A 20704-nucleotide genomic window follows, 5' to 3' on the forward strand; every position below is an offset into this window, starting at 1 on the left:
TCCTTGGATTTTAGACTGTTTATCTCTAAAAGGAAAAGAAAACACTTATGAATTCAAGGAGCAAGCAAGGTCAGATGTGCAAAGAATGGCATAGATAATAAACACAGGCTCGTGCTGAGAGACAAAGAGAGAACGCTGTGCGAAATACTAAACACAAACCTGAATTGATCTTATGAGTCCATGGTAATATATATATATATATATATATATATATATATATATATATATATATATATATATATATATATATATATATATATATATATATATATATATATATATATATATATATATAAAAGAAGGCACAGGAAATATGAACTGAATGACTTTAGTACACTGTAACTTAAGAATACTGCATCCAGCCTTATCTATTGTAACCTGACGTGTTTTTTTTTAAATAAAAAGTACAAAAAATAAAAGATATTTTTTTTCATAACCAAAGTTCTAGTCTTATCTATTGTAACCCTGACATGACTCTCAACTTAAAATACGCGCAAGGAAAAGAACCTAAACTTTTACCTAATTAAAGTTCTAGTTTTATGAATTGTAACCTTACTTAACTAACTCTTCTTAACTAAAAAAAAAAAAAGAGAGAAAAGAAAGAAAACAACTTTTATCCAACCAAAGTTCGACGAGCCTTTTAAGTTCTATAGCTTGACTTGATTCCCCTCGTTTCAACCACACTTACAATTCTCTTCTGCAATATAACACGTATGGATATGAACGTAAAAAAAAAAGACGAAAATAAATATGAAATATGAACCAAGAGAGACTTCCATCATGGCTCCCGGTGATCTTGTTATGGCGGTGGCGGCGGTGGCGGCGGCGGCGGCGGCGGCAGCAGCGGCAGCGGTGGTGGTGGTGGAAAAAGGGACGGACAAAAGACGAAGAGGAAAGAGGAAGGAAGTGATGAAGAATGATGACAAGTATAATGAAAAGACAAGACTATGACAACGAAGAGGAGGAGAAAGAGGAGGATATTAGTAAAGGAACGTTAGAAAAGCGCAAAAATGTAAAAAGAGAAAGAGAAACAAAATGTGGAGGAGGAGAAGGAAGAGGCAGAAAAAGAGGAGGAGGAGGAGGAGAACAAGGAGGGGGAAGAGGAGGAGGAGGAGGAGGAAGAGAAGGAGGAAGAGGAGGTAGAGAAGGAGGAGGAAGAGGAAGAAGAAGAGGACGAGGAGGAGGAGGAGGAGGAGGAGGAGGAGGAGGAGGAGGAGGAGGAGGAGGAGGAGGAGGAGGAGGAGGAGGAGGAAGACGAAGAGGAGAAAGAAGAGCTGTAGGAGGAGGAATACGAGGAGAACAAAAAGGAAAAAAAAGCAGATGATAGAGGAAGGAATGGAGGAGGAAGAGGAGGAGGAAGAGAATGCATAGGGGGGGAGGAGGAGGAGGAAGATAATGCATAAGGGGGGGAAGAGGAGGAGGAGGAGGAGGAGGAGGAGGAGGAGGAGGAGGAAGATATCGGTGAATAATGATAGGAAATACAATGTGAGAAGGAGCAGAAAGCGGCGCTGAAGGGAAAAGTGATGAGGCAAGACCAAGGACTAATTTCGTACCTCGATAATTGCACGGAGGCATCAATCAATTGACGCAATCTCTCTCTCTCTCTCTCTCTCTCTCTCTCTCTCTCTCTCTCTCTCTCTCTCTCTCTCTCTCTCTCTCTCTCTCTCTCTCTCACACACACACACACACACACACACACACACACACACACACACACACACACGCATTTAAACTTGTTCTATTGGCTATTATTATTATTACTATTATTATTATTATTATTATTATTATTATTATTATTATTATTATTATTATTATAATTACTATTATTATTATTATTATTATCATTATCATTACTACTGCTTATAATATTCCTACATGCTTATTCCCTTTACTCTGTTTCATATCTCTCTTCCCTCACTTCCTCTCCTTCCCACACACACACACACACACACACACACACACACACACACAGAGAGCACAGAGAGAGAGAGAGAGAGAGAGAGAGAGAGAGAGAGAGAGAGAGAGAGAGAGAGAGAGAGAGAGAGAGAGAGAGAGAGAGAGAGAGAGAGAGAGAGAGAGAGGTAAAAAAACAGAAAGAGAAACATTGAAATAAACAGAAAGTGGAGGAGGAGGAGGAGGAGGAGGAGGAAGAAATTATAGGTAAAACCACTAAAATGGAAATAAAACCTGATGCAGCTTTTTGATCATGGAACTTATTGGCGAAAAACGTAGGTTGGGGTCCAATTTAGTCATTACACCAATAGCCGCCACGCTGCGATCAATGGCGCGGCCTAATTTACGTTCATTGCACTTTTTTGCCTTTGTTGCTCCCCAGAATGCCGCTCAAACCATTTCAATAACTATCTGTGCAGTAATTATTATCAACACTATTTCCTTCCCTTCGAAAAAATAAAATAGTAAACGTAGACTGAATGTAGTGTGATAATAGATCATTTTTATTTCTTTTTTTCTCGTACATATTTTATTGTCATGCACATAGTTATCCCTTAAATCCATTCCAGTAAATATCCGTGCAGTAATTATCAATACTATTTTCTTCCCTTAAATGAAGAAGAAAAAATACTAGATATTAAACGTAGTGCGATAACATTGATTTTTTTTAGTGTGTCTTTACTATATATGTCAATGTATTTTTTTGGCTAACATTTATTCCTTTATTTGCTTCTCATTAGAAAAAAAAATAGTCTATATATGTAAAGAAATAGGTCATACTATGGAAATAAGGGAAGCCACAGAACACCTGACTTCTTATTTCTCTAAAATTTCTGACTGAGGCAGAGAAAGTTTAGTATTGCTCAATGCCTCAAAAACTCAATTCCTCCATCTATCAACTCGACACAACCTTACAGACAACTATCCCCTCTTCTTCACTGACACTCAATTGTTCCCCTCTTCTACACTGAACATCCTCGGTCTGTCCTTTATTTATTATCTAAACTAGAAACTTTGGTGTTCCGAGTCGTTTCCGCCAGTTTTTTTTTTTTTTCATCCCCGCAGCTGCTAACTCTGTACAGGATCCCTATCCGTCCATGTATGGCTTTCACATGTATGGGGGTTTCCACTCACACCAACATTTTAAACAGGATGGAATCAAAACCTTTTCGTCTTATCAACTCCTCTTCTCTGACTGACTGCCTTCAGCCTCTTTCTCATCGCCGCAATGTTGCACCTCTTGCTATCTTCGACCCCTATTTTCACGCTAACTGCTCTTCTGATCTTGCTAACTGCATGCCTCTCTTCCTCCTGCGGGCTCGCTGCACAAGACTTTCTGCTTTCTCTCATCCCTATTCTGTCTACCTCCCTAATGCAAGAGTTAACCAGTACCCTCCATCATTCATCCCTTCCTCTGTTAACCTCTGGAACTCCCTACCTGCTTCTGTATTTCCTCCTTCCTATGACTTGAATTCTTTCAAAAGGGAGATTTAAAGACACTTAACCTTCAATTTTAGATGATTCTCTTGACATCTCTTTTGGGACTGGCACCTCAGTGGGATTTTTTTTTTCTTTTTTGTTTCCCTTTGCCAGTGACACTCTTAAAAAAAAAAAAAACATTGTGATGATATTTTTGCTTTCATTATTTAATAAATATATCTTGCAATCATTTCTTCCTCTTCCAGAAAAAAAAAATGTAGATAAATAATAAAAGAAGAGAGAAAATCATACACTTTACATGATTTTGTTTTCATTTTCTACATTTCTTTTGTATTCGCTGTTTTATCTTTTTTATTTTTTTTTCCTTTTCATTTTATTGGTCTATTTTTTTTTTTTATTTCTATTAATACTTATGAATGCACGTGGTATTTACTTAACCCTCTACAGCTCCTCAATGTGAAAAAATAAAAAGAAAAAGATTTTGTAACCCGCACTCTCTTTTTAGTTCCTTCGTATTACTATCATAAAAATTATATATATATATATATATATATATATATATATATATATATATATATATATATATATATATATATATATATATATATATATATATATATATATATATATATATATATATATATATATATATATATATATATATAAATGGCTTTCTATAAAATGTATTGTAATCGACTTATTTCCTATTAAAAAAATTTGTCTATCCTAAATAAAAATATCAACAATAAATGGACACACACACACACACACACACACACACACACACACACACACACACACACACACACACAAAGCTCCCCTTACTAGCACCATTTTCTCCCTTAAAGCCATCCCTTCTTATTGCTCCCTCCTCTTTATTCCTTCTCCCCTCACTCCTCACTCTTTCCCTCGCATCCCCCTACCATCTCTTCTTCGCCCTTTATATCTTCCTCCTTCCCCTTAAGACCCTTCCTCGTCCCTCCTCCTGTCCCCTCCACCCTTCCACCCCATCTTCTACCCCCATTCCTCCTGCTCTCCAAGACTCAGCAGGGAAGCTTCACTGTACACATTAAAAAGGGGAAGCAAAAGCTCTCTAGACACCCCCCGGGAGGACCTCAGCGGGACTTTGGATGGCGAGGAGGAGGAGGAGGTGGAGGAGAAGAGGAGTATGGGGTAGAAGAGCTAGGAGATAAACAAGAGGGGAAGATAAGTTGATAAAACACTTTCGGAAGATTAATGAAAGGAAATAAAGACTCAATGAAGATGAAGAAGACAATGATGTAACTGAAAGGAAATGAGGAAATAAGACTAAAGAAATAAAGGGTAAGAGAAGGAAAATACCAGGAAAAGAAACAAGCTCAGGGCAAAGGAAGAGAAATTGCTGGAGGAGGAAGAAGAAAATTTGAATTATGGGGCAATGTGAAGAGTCTCTCCCTCCCCTCCCTTCCCTTTCCTCCATCCTTCCCTCCCCTCTTCCCCTCCTTCCTTCCTCTCTCTCTCTCTCTCTCCATATTCTCTCCTTTGCTCCATTTTGCCTCACATCTCGCCCCAGGGGTTGGTGAGCCGCACAAGACCTCCTCCTCCTCCTACTCCTCCTCTTCGTCGTCCTTCTTTTCTCCCTCTGGTCTCCTTTCTTCCTCTCCCTCCCCTTTCTTCATACATTCTCCTTCACACTGTTCCTCCTCTTCCTCCTCCTCCTCCTCCTATCGCTCTCACTCTACACCTTCATTTTTATATTCTTTTGATGTCTTCTGCTTCATCTCTCTCTCTCTCTCTCTCTCTCTCTCTCTCTCTCTCTCTCTCTCTCTCTCTCTCTCTCTCTCTCTCTCTCTCTCTCTCTCTCTCTCTCTCTCTCAAAAATGACTTCCCACAATACATTTCCTGTTATATAAGTACATCTCCATTTGTATCTTCATTAATGTGTTAAGAATCCAGTGTTCCTGTTCGCTGTGGAGGTTTGCTGGGCCGCCACACACTGCCACTGCTGCCTCTAGTCCCCACAGAGGCTGCAGAGTAATGGTGTGTGATGTGATACGCAGCTTACAAAAGGTTCACGAAGTTACTGATGTCCAATGATTACTATGGTTCTTGACTTACTGTACACATCGACGTGGGGTAAATTACAGATATGGAATTGTTAGGTTTGTGTTTTAATTTATGCATCAGGAGGGAAACAAAAACTCGGCAACAGTGAGTAAGAGGAATAATCAGTTTTTTTTTTTTTTTTTCCTGAGTTTATTTTGGTGATTGAGTCTTCTTTATCCATAGCAAAAAAAAAAAAAAATCATGTAACTAAAGAAACATAGCGCTAAGTGAAAACAAGGCATGGGTAATGAGGAAATTGAATTTTAAAAGGAAAGAAGAAAATATAAAGAACGAAAAAATATGGGTATGAAAAAAAAAAAAGTATTGGATAGTGTCATTACAGAGACGAAACTCTCAGTCCACAATTTCATGAACTGGCCACAAGACACTGCACTCATTATTACTCTCTTAAATCACTCGGCCACTTGTCCTTCGTCTCATCTTCCTTCTTTCATACACAAATTTCCTTCAAACATCACTTCCAATACGTGACACACACACACACACACACACACACACACACACACACACACACACACACACACACACACTCGTCGTCCCTTCATCCGTCCCTCCCTCCTCCTTTCCTTCACACTCCTCCTCTTCCTTCAAGCCTCACTTCCAATCTTCAGTGTTATTGTTCGGCACGGGCCAAATTGGAGCACAAAATTGGCCGGAAAATTGACATCAAATTGGAAGAATGTTACATGCGGCGCCTTTCCTACGGGCACGGCGGCGCTTCCTGGGGGCGCTCGGAAGGGGTTAATGGAAGGTGAGGCGCGGAAATGTAGGTAAAACTATAGGTGTGCTAGGCAACGAGTGTTTTCAGGGCAGGGAAAGGTGAGGTTATGAGGTACTAGTACTATTCTCTGTCTCATATTGCTTTCTCGTCTTCCTGTGACTTGAGTATTTGAGGTAAGTGTGTCAGGGAACAGGTGTGATAGGGAGGTGAGTTTAGGGGGTGTTGTCTACCTGATACAAGGAAAAGTAAGGTTATTAAGCACTTCTCTCTACCTCATAATGCTTTTCAACCTTCCTGTGACTTGAGCATTTGAGGTAAGATTATAGTTGTGTTATGGAGATGAGATTAGGTGTTCTCTACCTGATACAAGGAAAAGTGTGGTTATTACCTACTATTCTCCACCTGCTATTGTGTGTCAGAGAATAGATATTTTAAGAAAAGGTGAGATAATTAGTATTCTCTCAACCTGACACAAGGAAAAGTGGGATTATTAGGTACTGTTCTCTTGTTGTCGATGTTTTCTAATTCTCCTGTGACTTCAGCTATTTTAGGTAAAAGTGGAACAGGTATTTTTTTTTAAGGGGAGGTGAGTGTAATAGGTGCTCTCTCCACCTGATACAAGTAAAGGTGAGGTTAGGAAACACTACTATTACTCTTCGCCTCTTACTCCTTTCCCACCTTCCTGTGTCGAGCTGTTAGGTAAGACTATATGTGTGTTAGGGAACAGGAATTTTTATTTTATTTATTTATTTATTTATTTTTTTTGAGAAGTAACTTTAGGAGGTGCTCTCTACCTGATACCGGTTTTAAATATTGCTCTGATTTTGCTTTAAGCGAGGAGTGTTTATTTATGGGAATGATAGGTTCGAACAGGTGTTTTATACTGGGACTGCCACGTGTAGGCCTACTGGTTCCATATACTACGCAACCTTCTTTATTTTCTTTTGTTCTTACGAGATATCTTGGGAATTAAACTCGCTTACTCGACTGGAATCTTTACCCTTTGCCAACTTATTGTATTTTATTTGATTATTTATTTGTATGTATTTATTTATTATTTACTTATTTATCTTTATTTATTTATTTTTATTTCATTTTTCAATTTATTTGCTGTGAGGGTGAGCGGCCAAAGAGAAGAATTTTTTTGTCCTGGTTTTTGAATAGCCTCAACCCTCCTTACACACAGAACACACACACAGAACAAAAAAAAAAAAAAAAAAAAAAATGCAACGTTATGGTTGAATTAGTCACCGTTAAATTATCTTCTATGTTATTTGACTTATGTTATAGTTACCTTGGGCGAGTTTTAAGAGCTTCACTGGGCTATATATGGCATGCTTGGTAATAAAATGCTATCATTATGTCGGGCTACAGCATGATAGCATATACGGGCAAAATACCCTTTAATAAGTTAGATCACAGGTACGATAGGTTGCATAAGGGGTTTAATATAGAAGTAATGGCTTGGCAGGGCTGTACTAAGGAAAAGAGTATGTTGGGACATTAGAGGACTCACCCCCGCGTTCCGGTGCGCTATATAAGGGTAGATGAAGGGTCTGCTGAGATGTAGCAGCGCACAGAACGGCTAACTAATGGCTACCCTCAGGCACTCTATGGATATGAAGTCGTTAGTAAGTTAACCCACAATATGAGTAGATTGGTGGTATCTGATCTGCATGATAAGACTAATTTGAATATTTTCTAGGCATTTTTCTATTCACTTTTTTTTGGAGGGGAGCGGCATTTAGTCGTATTCTATACGAGTATGTACCTTGAAAGGACTAGTCTGGTGGTGTCTGGTCTGTATTTTATGTTTACTGAGGTTAATTTTCAACATTTTTTGTTAATTAACTTTCTTCAGGGACCGTTAATTAAATAAATCTTACTCATTTTTGCCCTATACCAGCTTTCCTTACTCATGTATTATGTTTAAATTATTATCCTGGGAAAAAAAAAAAGTTATATTTTGTCCACCTACCACAGAATAACAGTCATCATCACTACTTCACTATTTTTGTTTATTTTTTTTTTTTTTTTGGGTGGGGGGGAACTTCCATGTTTCATCGCCCTTAAAACATATTCGTACTTTTCGATTTTTTTTTTTTTTTAAGGGCATGAATCAAGTATCGGAATTAGCATATGTTTGTTTGCTTCTGCTTATTTCACTATGTTATTATTTTGCATCACTTTCCTTGATTACATTTTATTTATTTATTTTTTATTTATTTATTTTTTTTTTATTATTCCGTATTCATTTGGCTATCTTTGCTCCTTTGAGTGCATTTTTTGGTGTTTTCTTACAAAGCTTCAATGTTAGGGAGGACAGCTACAAAAGGATACCATTTTACACTGAATTCAAGCACCAGACAATGATAAAAGAACATAAGAACGAAAAATTAGAACATTGCAATAGGTAAAAAAAATAAATAAATAAAATAATAATAATAATAATAATAATAATAATAATAATAATAATAATAAAAATAACAATTCTCAACAAATATAAGAACAAGAAAAATAAAAACAGAAAACCAAAAGCAATAGAATTAAAGACAAAGTAGGAATACAAAAAATAAATAGAAAAACAATATATAATCATTGAATTAAACAAATCATATATGATCTAATTGAATCTCCAAAGAAAACGTACAACACAGATTGATTAAGAGAGAAAATGGGGCATGTACAGTGACTTAGCACATTTCGGAGGAGGAAGATTGTGAGCCAGAGAAGTAAAGAGTAATGAGCTATTAAACTGAGGGGTAATGAGGAAAGGAGGAGGAGGAGGAGGAGGAGGAGGAGGAGGAGGAGAGGAAAACAAAAAAAGGAAAAGAAAAAGGAGAAGAGAACGAAAAGAAAGAGAAGGGAGGAATGATAAGGAAAGAAAGAGGAAGGAAGGAAGATGGAAGAAGACGAAGAGGTTTGGAAGATGAAAAAGGAAAATAAAGAGGAAGACACGGAGAAGGAGGAGGAAGAGGAGGACGACGAGGAAGAGTAGGATAAGGAGAAAGGGAAAGGAGGGTAGAAAAACGGGAGAAGGACAAGACAAACGAAAACACCGATGATAAGAAAACAGAGCAAAAAAGAAATTGAAAGAACAGAGAAGCAAAACTATAACAACAATAAATTTGCACTCAAACACCGAAAAAAAGAAAAGAAAAGAAAACACAAACATTTCCCAAAATCGCCCTTATCTCTCCTCAACCCCTCCTTCCCCCCATCCCCCCCACCACACACACACACACACACACACACACACACACACACACACACACACACACTAACAGAGGAAAGATTAAAAACGAAGGGTACTGAAAGAGAAAAAAGAACAAGAAGAAAGAAGACACAAATAATAATAGAGAAAAAAAATAAAAGAAAACACACGTAAAACCATAACAAGGACAATAAATCAAACACAAAACACACGAAAAAAATAAAATACACAAAGCAAACACCCACTTCACATAACAACCCTCAACTCTCCTTCTCTTCTCCCCCCAAATACAGACACACAAGGAGCGGGAGGCGTGTGTAGTGCCAAGCAGGGGAGTGAGGGAGGAGGGGCGAGGGAGGCGGCAGGGTGTGATAATATAGCAAGGCGCTTCACTCTGCCATTCAGCATCTGGAGAGTAATATTCTTCACGTGTCGAGGCGTTGGCGGCAGCGAGGCTCACATAAAATTAATTTACACCTCCTTGTGCCTCCGACCTAACCTGTCCTGCATTGCTCTGTTGGGGGGATAGGGAGAGAGGAAGAGAGAGGGAGTAGAAAAAGAGGCAGGGAATGAGGGAGGAAGGGATAAATGAAGGGAGAAGTGAGAAGGGGAGAGAAAGTGTTCAAGGAAGGAGGAGAAGGGAAGGAAGAAAAAGAAGAGGGAGAGAGAGGGAGAGGGTTTCAAGGAGAAGAGAGAGGAGAGGGAAAGAGAGAAAGTGAAGGGAAAGAAAAGGGGAGAGTGGAATGGGTGTTACTGAATCTATTTCCATTTTTATTTTTATACTTCTATTTATTTTTTTTCTGGTTCCATCTGTCTGTCTGTCTTTGTCAGTCTGGCGCTCTCTCTCTCTCTCTCTCTCTCTCTCTCTCTCTCTCTCTCTCTCTCTCTCTCTCTCTCTCTCTCTCTCTCTCTCCATCCCTCCCAGAGCGAGCGTCAGACGAGTTGTAATAACCTGTGTAAATCTTTCAGCCATAATCTCATTTCCTTTACATCATTCTGCCATCTGCTCCGCTCGTCGGGTGAAAATGAAGAGCAGAGAAAAAGTTCTTTGGCTGGGAAGTTGAATTCATTAATCACACCACGAAGGGCTGAGGATGACGGCTTTCTCCACCTCGCAGCCGGGGAGTTTGTCTGTGTCGGACTACGGGGACATGGTGGAGGTAGTGGTGGTGGTGGTGGTGGTGGTGGTGGTGGTGGTGGCTGTGGTAGTGCAGGGGAAGAAGCAATGGTAGTGGTGGTGGTGGAGGAAATGAAAATATTTAAAAGGAAATTAAAATAGTGACAAGAACGAGGAAGAATAGCAGAGGAGGAGGGAGAAAAAGTGTAGGGAAATGAAAGCGAGGAAGAGGAGGAGGAGGAGGAGGAAGAAGGGCAGGACAAGGAACAGGCGGAGGAGAAAGAAAGAAAGAAACGCACAGGAGGAGGAGGAGGAGGAGGAGGAGGAGGAGGAGGAGGAGGAGGAGGATCAGTTGGATGATACAAAGGACAAGAAGTATTTCAGAAAGGAAAAAGGAAAGCAAGGTATACATAAACAAAGGAAATGCCAGCTATAAAAAATAAAAAAAACTGAAATAAAGGGAAAAGACAAAAAAAAAATGTAAAAACTAAAGAGGAAAGGTGACAAGACGAAAAATACATCCAAAAACAAACACACAACACCATGAAGACAAAAAAAAAACGTAAACAATAAGAGGAAAAAATATATACACGAAAGGAACTAAATTCTTGAAAGAAAAAAATAAACCCAAAAGAGAAAATAAAAGAAATGAAAACTCGGACATACAAAAGAACACCAACGCATTTCTTTTGGCTATTCATTGCTACACCTCCTCCTCCTCCTCCTTCTCCTCCTCCTCCTCCTCCTCCTCCTCCTCCTCCTCCTCCTCCTCTTCTTCTTCCTCCTCTTCCTCCTTCTCCTACTGCTTTTCCTCATCCACCTGTTTCCTACTCGTCCTCCTTTTCTTCTTTCTCCTCCACCTAGTTCTTTTCTTCTTACTCTTCCTCCACTTGTTTCCTTCTGTCTTCCTCCAACTGTCGTCTCTTCCTCCTCCTCTTCCTCCTCGTCCTCCTCCTTCACCACCACCTCCTCCACCTGTTTCCTCCTTCTCTTCCTCCAACTGTTCCCTCCTCCACTTCCATCATCACCACCTCCTCCTCCACCTCCTCCTCCACCGCCTCCTCCTCCTCTTCTCTCACCAGCTGACTGCCCAAGTGTTGTGCCGCGCCTCTCCCCTCCAGTGTTCTCAAAGGGCAGCGGCCAGGAGAGACAAGCATGGGAAGGGAACACTGGTAAACAGGAACACCACTTAGGGGGAGGGGAAAATGGTGCGTGGAGGAGGGCGTGACGAGTGATGGACGCCAGCAGGAGGTGAAGGAGCAGGAGGAGGAGAAGGAAGGTAGTGGTGGTGCAGGAGGAGGAGGAGGAGGAAAATAATAGAATGAGGGTGGAGACTAATGTAAGGTATAATTTGCACACATTTACACTCGCTGCTGGATAGAGAGGAAGGAGCTGCTGGCTGTGGCGGCTGTGTGTGTTACGCTCTATTTCCATGGTGTGGGTTTGAAGTTGTTGAAAAAAATTATTATTGCTTATATTATGCATTTCTCGTAACAACTCTCTCCCTCTCTCTCCCTCTCTCTCTCTCTCTCTCTCTCTCTCTCTCTCTCTCTCTCTCTCTCTCTCTCTCTCTCCGTGTCTGTCTGTAAATTCTAATACCCCTTTCATGTCTCATTTTCTACACTTTTTTTTAACAGTATTTCTTGTTTGTCTTCTAGAATTAGTTTTTTTTTTTTACATGGTCTTTTCCATTAATTTTTATGTTATTGTTGTTTATATAATACATTCCTCTTACACTTCTCTCTCTCTCTCTCTCTCTCTCTCTCTCTCTCTCTCTCTCTCTCTCTCTCTCTCTCTCTCTCTCTCTCTCTCTCTCTCTCTCTCTCTCTCTCTCACTGTAAACTCTAATCCGCCTTCCACGTCTCATTTCCTACACTTTCCAATAGTATCCAATGTTTGCCTTATATAGAATCACTTTTTTTTTTTCTTCTACATTATTTTTCTATTCATTTTTGTCTTGTCGCGGTTTCGCCCCTCAACCGGAAAGAACAGCCATCCCTCCTCCTCCTGCTGCAAACCAGTTCCTCGCTGGTTCGACTTAAAACAATGAAACAGAGGGAGACGATACCAATGATAGCCTCAATCCACCGCTTCCTTTTACACGCGTCTGCAAGCTGTAATATCAAGCCAGATGACGCAATGCTATCACAAGCGACTAGCAATGTCATCCTCTAACACACCACAAACATTTCCCTCCTACACCGCTTGCTACCTCTGAGGAAATAGGAATATTATGCTTAATTCACTCCCGCTGTCGTTTTTCCTTTTAGTTTTGTTCTGGGTCGTCTGAAAGTCAAGAACTGAGACATAAAAGAATGCATGAATGAAATCGTAATAATAATAATAATGCAATAGTTGGTTCAAGCTATCACTATCTGTTTTGTCTAGACAGTCTCAAAGGCCTTAAGATCAGTCAATCCTCTCCCCAACGCCCTTAGAAGACTTAAGGAAGGCATTCACAACGTCAAACACGATTCCCACATCAATCCTTTTCTTCCAGACCTGAGAGCTTTGAGGAAAAAGAGGGAAAGGATATCAAAAAGAGGTCCTACCATCCATTTCTTTCATACCAGTATCCGACCTTTTTTTCCTTCTCGTCCCCTATAAAGTTTAAAAGTGATCCTTAAATAAAAATAATAAGAAAAGCTCCTATACTGACCATTCCATCTAGACATTCTTTCAGGCAGGCGATAGAATACAGAAAAGTGAAAACCTAACTTCTTTACTTATGAGGAGCTTTATTTTCATCGCTTTTACAGGCCTGAAATTAAACTCAAAAAGAAGATTTCCCACACTGATCATTCTGTGTGCAGTATTTCTATCTGAACCAAAATATTGAGTAAAGTAACCTTAAACGCTTGTACAGTCGCAGATCTATTGTAACCCCGTCCCTTAAGCTGCCTTCTACACTCCCAAAAGAAATCCTCATCTCAAAAAAAAAAAAAAGGAATCTACTGTAAAATTGCCAGGAAGCTATAGAGCCATAAGATCTATAGCAACTCCTTCTCTCAAGCTCTTTTACAATCCCAAAGAAATCTTCATCTCAAAAAAAAAGGGGGGAATCTACGGTCAAATTGCCATGAAAGCTTCAACACCCGTCAAAAAAATTCCTCCGCCTCATCCATTCCTCCGTCACACCTGCACCACGCGTCGCCTCATTTCCTTCACCTCAGACTCCAGCAGGTGTGGCGACGCGGCCCAGATTGGAAAAATTGCCTTCTTATGACGTAATTCGAGAATGTGACGTAATTGTGGACCGCGGCACATCTGGATCCATCCTTTATTACTTCCCGCTCCTGTGGCGATGGCTGACTGACAGAATGATTGGCTGAGTAACTGGCTGACTCCTCCTTAGCATGGCAGAGTGATGCTTGAGGTAAACGTAAGAAATAATGACAAAACATATTTTTAGTTAGGATAAGTTATGTATTGCTAAAGGTTTGTCAACGCAGCAGCACACGTGTTTTGATGTTTCCTTTCTGAATGACAATGGTTTAATAAAAGCTTGAAAACTAACTAACAAACATAAGAAATAATGACGAAACAGATTTCTTTTTAGGATAAGTTATGAATTACTAAAGGCTTGTCAACGAAGCACCCCACGTGTTTTAATATTTGCCTTCTGAATGACAATAATTTGCTAAAAGCTGAAAAGTAACTAACCTGTAAAACTGTCTCGTGTTTCCGTGGTTTCGTTGCGTTCTGGTTCTTCAGTCTGTGCAGGAGAGAAAGTCAGACTAATATTCATGTGCAATGTTGTGCGGATTAAAGACATACTGACACACACCTAATGCACACACATAATGCATACACACACTTTGCTTTTAAGTTTTTGTAAAAGCTTCAACCCCACAAAAAGAAAAAAAAAACTCGATATTAAACTTAATATTCTAATTTCATGTATAGAATTTTTTTTTCCGAATCATTCTTTTATCACTAACACACACACACACACACACACACACACACACAAGACCAGGAAAACATCAACACCACCCTACGTATACACGACAATCAAAATATAATAACAGCCCTCATTACCACGACCTGTTTTCGGATCCACGTTGATTCTTCCCCTCCAGGACCTCAGCATTACGACAATGAGTGTTTACGAGAGGCGGGAGGGAAAAGGCGCGGCTCCCCAACTGACGGGAAGGGAGGCGTCAACAGCAAGGAGGAGAGTAACGCTGCTACCGCCCTTCCTCCTCCTCCTCCTCCTCCTCCTCCTCCTCCTCTTCCTCCTCCTCCTCCTCCGGCTCTGCATTTGCATCATCGCGTCGTTTCCTATTCATAAATTGGGAGTTCAATGCTGCATAAAATCTCGTTACATCAAAGCCGAGGCAGAGAGTGAGGGATAATTACAGCGCACACGCACACACGCACGCACACACTCTCGCGAGCACAGACACACACACACACACACACACACACACACACACACACACACACACACACACACACACACACACACAGAGTTGTCTAGGCAATTCAATCACTGTCAGTCATGATTTCTTTTTCTTTTTCCTTTTTATATTGAAAGGATTTGCCGCGAAATCGTGATGGTGGTGTAGTGGTGGTGATGGTGATGGTGGTGGTGGTGGTGGTGTTAATGATGATAGCAGTTATGATCCTTACTGGCAGTGTTATCTTGATCAATGCACATGATTTGTACCTACGAGTTTCTTTCCGCAAGACTAGACGCCACGCACACAAACACACACAGACACACACACACGTACAGACACACACGCACACTAAAAGCAACACATCACCTCCACATTAATAATTCCGCCTCATCATTCACTCTTAAAACACATGACGTAGTACTCAAAGTTGCACATTACACTCACTCACACTTTTTTTTCCCTTGTAGTAAATTTGCATTTTATTTGCAACTCGATCAAAGTTCAGGATTATAATTTCCCTGATGCGTCTCCTTCTTTATTATTATTATTATTATTTTTTTTTGTACGAGTAAATATTCAGTACATAAGTTTCCATGTGTTAATATTGCTTGCTACTTGTCCGTTTATACTTTTTTTTTCTTATTTATTGATAGGAAAAAAAAAAAGAGAAAATGAGAGAGTCGGTTGATACCAAAGGAGAAAATAAAAAGAGAGAGAGAGAAAGAGCGGGTTACTTCTCACTATGACTTAAGTTCTTATTTATGAACACTTTCAACTCCATTTTTTAAACCTCGCACTTACTTGAGATTGGTGTTTTAAGCTTGCACATATCTCATTGCAGTGCGTTTCATCTGTACTTTATTTTCCGGCACTACTCTTCTGAAATGTCTTGTAATAATCATGTGCTTCGACGTGCCAGTGTCTTTACATGACTTAACGCTCCTAGGAAAGATTCATCTGTACTTTTATTTTCCAACACTACTTCTTTTAATAGCTCCCACTTTAACATGCTCCCACTAGCCAATACCGTTACATTACTTTGCTTAACGTACCAAGATCAAGATTCATCTGTTCCTTTATTTTTCGGCACTATACTTTCTTCTAATATGTGCATTTACTAACCAATAACACTGCATTGCTTTGCTTAACGTACCTAGAAAAGAATCATCTGCACTTCATTTTTCGGTATCACTCTTCTAACATTCCACCAAGCAGCAACATTACACTGCTTTACTTAACGTCCCTAAAGAAAGAATTTATGAAAGACGTGATCACGGCTTGCTTCTTTGATCAGCATGTATGAAGTCTCAGCATATACGTCCAAGGCGCCATTCCCACCATGCACTCTTGCTTCTTTTTAGTTGTACTGCGAGTGGGTGAAAAGCATTATGATGTCTTATGAGGTGAAGGAGAATGAGATGTACACTCTGCACAGACGCAACGCCAATAAATACAAATAAATGGTTGGAGAAATTAAACATTGAGCGAATAAGTAGGAGGAAGAAAGCAAAAACTTCCTTTATATAAGAATAAAAATGGTTGGATAAATGAAGAAATAATCAGAGAGAGAAAACAAATATCTCCTTTACAAAAAACAAACAGTTGAATTAATGTAGAAATAAGCAACTAAAAAGAGAGAAAGCAAATATCTCCTTCACCTTTGGATTTCTACTTAGAGAACTTTCCTTTCGTTTCCCGCCCACCCGAACTTTTTTTTTTTTTTTTGGTTTCTCACCGTAAAACGCAATCACTCTTTTTCTCCAGATGAAAATATTCAGCCTCAGGATAAGATAAATAAAAGCACAGCAACTCCCACCACCACCACCACCACCACCACCACCAGCCTAAGCCAAACCCGCCTCATTTGCGCTTCTCTAAAATATTTAAACAAGTAAACATTTCAACTTGAACCTTAAAAAAAATAAGTCCTATTAGTAGCTATATTTTATTGAAGGAAAAAATGTACGCATGTTTTTTTTTTCTTATTTACATTCGCTTCCAATGATTTTTTTAGGGAGTGAATATTTTCTCCTCAAGCAGCCGAAATGTTTCCTCCGGGTGCTCCTCTCCTTACCTGTCAGTTAGAGAGTCTCAGGTGGGTATGGGCTAACGAAGACTCTCTCTCTCTCTCTCTCTCTCTCTCTCTCTCTCTCTCTCTCTCTCTCTCTCTCTCTCTCTCTCTCTCTCTCTCTCTCTCTCTCTCTCTCTCTCGCTCTCTCTCTCTTCATTCCTTCCATTCATGTATCTGTCTTAATCCATCTGTTCCTCACTCCTTACATCCATTATCTTACCCATAGTCTGCATTCTCTCTTAATATCCTTCCTTCCTCACTCCTTATATCCATTACTCAATTCTACTTTCTCTCTCATCTCCTTTATTGAATTCCTCCAGCCTCTTATATTCGCGTTGTTCCTCCTCGAGTTTACGTTCATCTTTGCTAATAATCCTCCTTCTCCTGCTCTCCTTCATCCGTCCATCCATACCCGGCCCTCTCATCCTTCCGTCTCCCTTCCTTCTTCCCTCCTTGACCATTATTATCTCAGAATCTCGAGAGCCTGATGGAGAGGAGGAGGGCCACGTTAGGTCGTCTTCACCAATGAGTGACGTACAATTTTTTCCTTCCATCGCCATACATAATTTTCCATCCATCTTTCTGCCTTCCTCTCCTTCAATTTCCTCCTCGTCTGTTTTTTTTTTTTTTTTTTTTGTGGGGGAGAATTCTTGATTTCTTCTATAATTTTTGCTGATAGTTGCTTTATTTTGTTTCTCTTCTTCTCAATACATAATTTTGCGTCCATTTTCTCTCTCTCTCTCTCTCTCTCTCTCTCTCTCTCTCTCTCTCTCTCTCTCTCTCTCTCTCTCTCTCTCTCTCTCTTTGTGGTCTTTTCTCTTTTCTTTTTTCTCTGTACTATATTTTCTTACTTTTTTTCTTTCTCTGATTCTCTTCGTCTACTTTTTTCCTCGGAGATGTTACTTTTCTTCACACAATATTCCTTCTTACTATTTTATTTTCTCACTTTGATTATCTTCCTTACCTATTATTATTATTATTTTTTTTTTTAGATCTTGACCTATACGTTCTTCAACAATTCATCTCTGCTGTTCTTTTCCTTCGATGTCTTTCTCCTTTACTTCCCTCCCCTCTATATTCCCTCTTTTCGTTGTCAGAAGCGGCGAGAAATAAAAAGCAAAGGTACTGATGACGATTTTTCTTCTTCAATATAGGTGTGTGAAGTTTAACTTTATATAGATATTCGAAACCTGTCGTGAGAGAAGAGGTCATCGTTCACTTCCGCTTAGAATACTAGAGGCTTTGATTGTGATGTGTGGAAAAATCTGAGGTGAGAATTTATTGCTAGGAGAATAAGAGAGAGAGAGAGAGAGAGAGAGAGAGAGAGAGAGAGAGAGAGAGAGAGAGAGAGAGAGAGAGAGAGAGAGAGAGAGAGAGAGAGAGAGAGAGAGAGAGAGAGAGAGAGAGAGAGAGAGAGAATATGCTGGAAAATGTGCGAGGGAATGAATAATAATAATAATAATAAAAAAATACATGTAACAAGGAGATAAGTTTAACAAGAGAAGATGAAGAACGTTTCCAATAAATAAATGAATAAATAAATAAATAACCTTAACCTAAAAAGGAGAGCTATTGCAAATTCAAATATATAAGAATAAAACAATACGATGAAGGGATGATGAAAGTGTGAGAGAGAGAGAGAGAGAGAGAGAGAGAGAGAGAGAGAGAGAGAGAGAGAGAGAGAGAGAGAGAGAGAGAGAGAGAGAGAGAGAGAGAGAGAGAGAGAGAGAGAGAGAAGAAACACAACAATACAACACAACACACAAAACAAAACAAAACATAAAAACACAAATAAAAGAAGAGAGATCAGACAGAGAGAGAGAGAGAGAGAGAGAGAGAGAGAGAGAGAGAGAGAGAGAGAGAGAGAGAGAGAGAGAGAGAGAAAGCGGGAGACGAAAAGCGCTAAAAGGTTAGGTGAGAATAGCGGAGTTTACCTTACAATATACATTTTTCAGACGTACCTTCCGCCACAAGAGTGAAACTTAGACCTTTAATCTTGCGTCTGGGGGGAAGGCGGACAGGATGCCGATAACACTGTCCATATTTCAAGGGCCTGATCGATGGGGGAGCGTCGGGAGCCCCGCCAAAATTCAAATTGAGTGCGGGTATAAGAACAGCGGCCAAAGAATAATCAGTAAATAAATCAGGAAGAGGGAGGGAGAGAGGAAGAGAGAGAGAGAGAGAGAGAGAGAGAGAGAGAGAGAGAGAGAGAGAGAGAGAGAGAGAGAGAGAGAGAGAGAGAGAGACGAAGGGAGGGTGGGAGCGTGCGTGAGTGAGTGAGAAAGTGAGTCCGAAAGAGATGCGGGGGAGAGTGGGAGAGTGGGAAAGAGAGGGAAAGAGAGGGAAGGAGAGAGGGAGAGAGGCACAGACATACAAACAAACGTAAAGACAGACAAATAGACATAAAGACAGACAGAAAGACAGAAAGGAAAAAAATGAGAGAGGGAGGGAGAAAAGAAGTAACGAAGTCAATGATATATGGAACAATAAATAAGAAAGAGAGAGAGAGAGGTGAGAGGTGAGAGTTCGCAAGAGCGGTGAGAATAAAATATGATTATTACGAGTCTGAGAAACGCCATTAAAAAAAAAAAAGAATACCAAAGAAGAAAAATCAAAAGCCAAATATAAAAAGAAGATAGAAATAAGTAAATAAATAAATAAGTGCTAAAACAATTACGGTAATATGGAAAGGAGATGCAATATAAATCAAGAGAATAAAAAAACAATAATAAAGAAGGAAAACAAAAGAAGAAGAAGAAGAAGAAGAAGAAGAAGAAGAAGAAGAAAGTTACTATGGCGTCGGTTTAAATAATATCATTGAGTGTTAAGAAATTTTTTGGCAACAATCACCATATTTATCTTCATCTCTCTCTCTCTCTCTCTCTCTCTCTCTCTCTCTCTCTCTCTCTCTCTCTCTCTCTCTCTCTCTCTCTCATCATTTTAAGACTTAAAGGTGAGGAAAAAGAGCAAAGTGAGTGTGAGAGGTTAATTTTCGAAGGCCAATGATGAGGAAAGAGACCATAAGGAGGAGGAGGAGGAGGAGGAGGAGGAGGAGGAGGAGGAGGAGGAGAAACACTAGGAGGAAAATGTCAAATAAAGAAGGCTATAAAATGGACAGGCTGGTTAAGGGAAAGAAATGTGGAGAGTGACGTGAAAAGAATAAGGAGAAAGTCTAAAAAGGTGATAAGAACCTGTAGAAATAAAGTGAAATAAAGTAAGGAAAAAAAAAACGAAAACTGGAATGGTGATAAGAACATATATAAATGAAAAAAAAACCAAGGAACAAAAAGGAAATTAATATTGTAAGGAAATCATAGCCAAATTCCAAGAAAAAAATGGACTTTTCATTATAAAAAAAAAAAAAAAAATCGGCATAAAAAGTGAGAAGTTATGTAAATCAGCGGAATACCAAACAAAACAACAGCTGTGCATGTTTCGAATACAAGACATATCATACTAAACAGGGTGTGCGGTACAAGATCGAATGATACATACAAAATTAAGGCAGACGCTCATGGCCGACTGATACTACGGAAGACATTCAGTGCTATACACACGATGATAGATTATTTATTTTCTACTTTTCTTTTTTAATTCTTTATTGTTACTTCACCGCTATCACATTACGACCACCACCATTTCCACCACCACCTTTTCGTCCTCCTCGTCCTCTTTC

General features: G+C 39.5%; 1 protein-coding gene and 1 long non-coding RNA gene across 6 annotated transcripts in view; one reads left to right on the forward strand and one right to left on the reverse strand.

The window, feature by feature from the left end:
• Positions 1 to 20704, reverse strand: part of LOC135099794 (uncharacterized) — a 390580-nt gene that overhangs the window by 90046 nt on the left and 279830 nt on the right. For 3 of the 5 annotated variants that reach the window (XR_010268388.1, XM_064002316.1, XM_064002323.1), the window contains one exon: positions 14215 to 14266. Coding sequence is in view for 3 of the 5 variants with exons in the window: in XM_064002316.1 (XP_063858386.1) it covers positions 14215 to 14266 (52 nt within the window). In the remaining 2 variants the exon portion in view is untranslated. Of the gene's footprint in view, positions 1 to 12453; positions 13922 to 14214; positions 14267 to 20704 lie in introns of those variants that run through there. The other 2 variants (XR_010268387.1, XM_064002333.1) reach the window with 1 other exon arrangement.
• Positions 1 to 20704, forward strand: part of LOC135099805 (uncharacterized) — a 107440-nt gene that overhangs the window by 64448 nt on the left and 22288 nt on the right. The window lies entirely within an intron of this gene.

This window comes from Scylla paramamosain, chromosome 1, assembly GCF_035594125.1.
Source record: "Scylla paramamosain isolate STU-SP2022 chromosome 1, ASM3559412v1, whole genome shotgun sequence".
Taxonomy (NCBI): domain Eukaryota; kingdom Metazoa; phylum Arthropoda; class Malacostraca; order Decapoda; family Portunidae; genus Scylla; species Scylla paramamosain.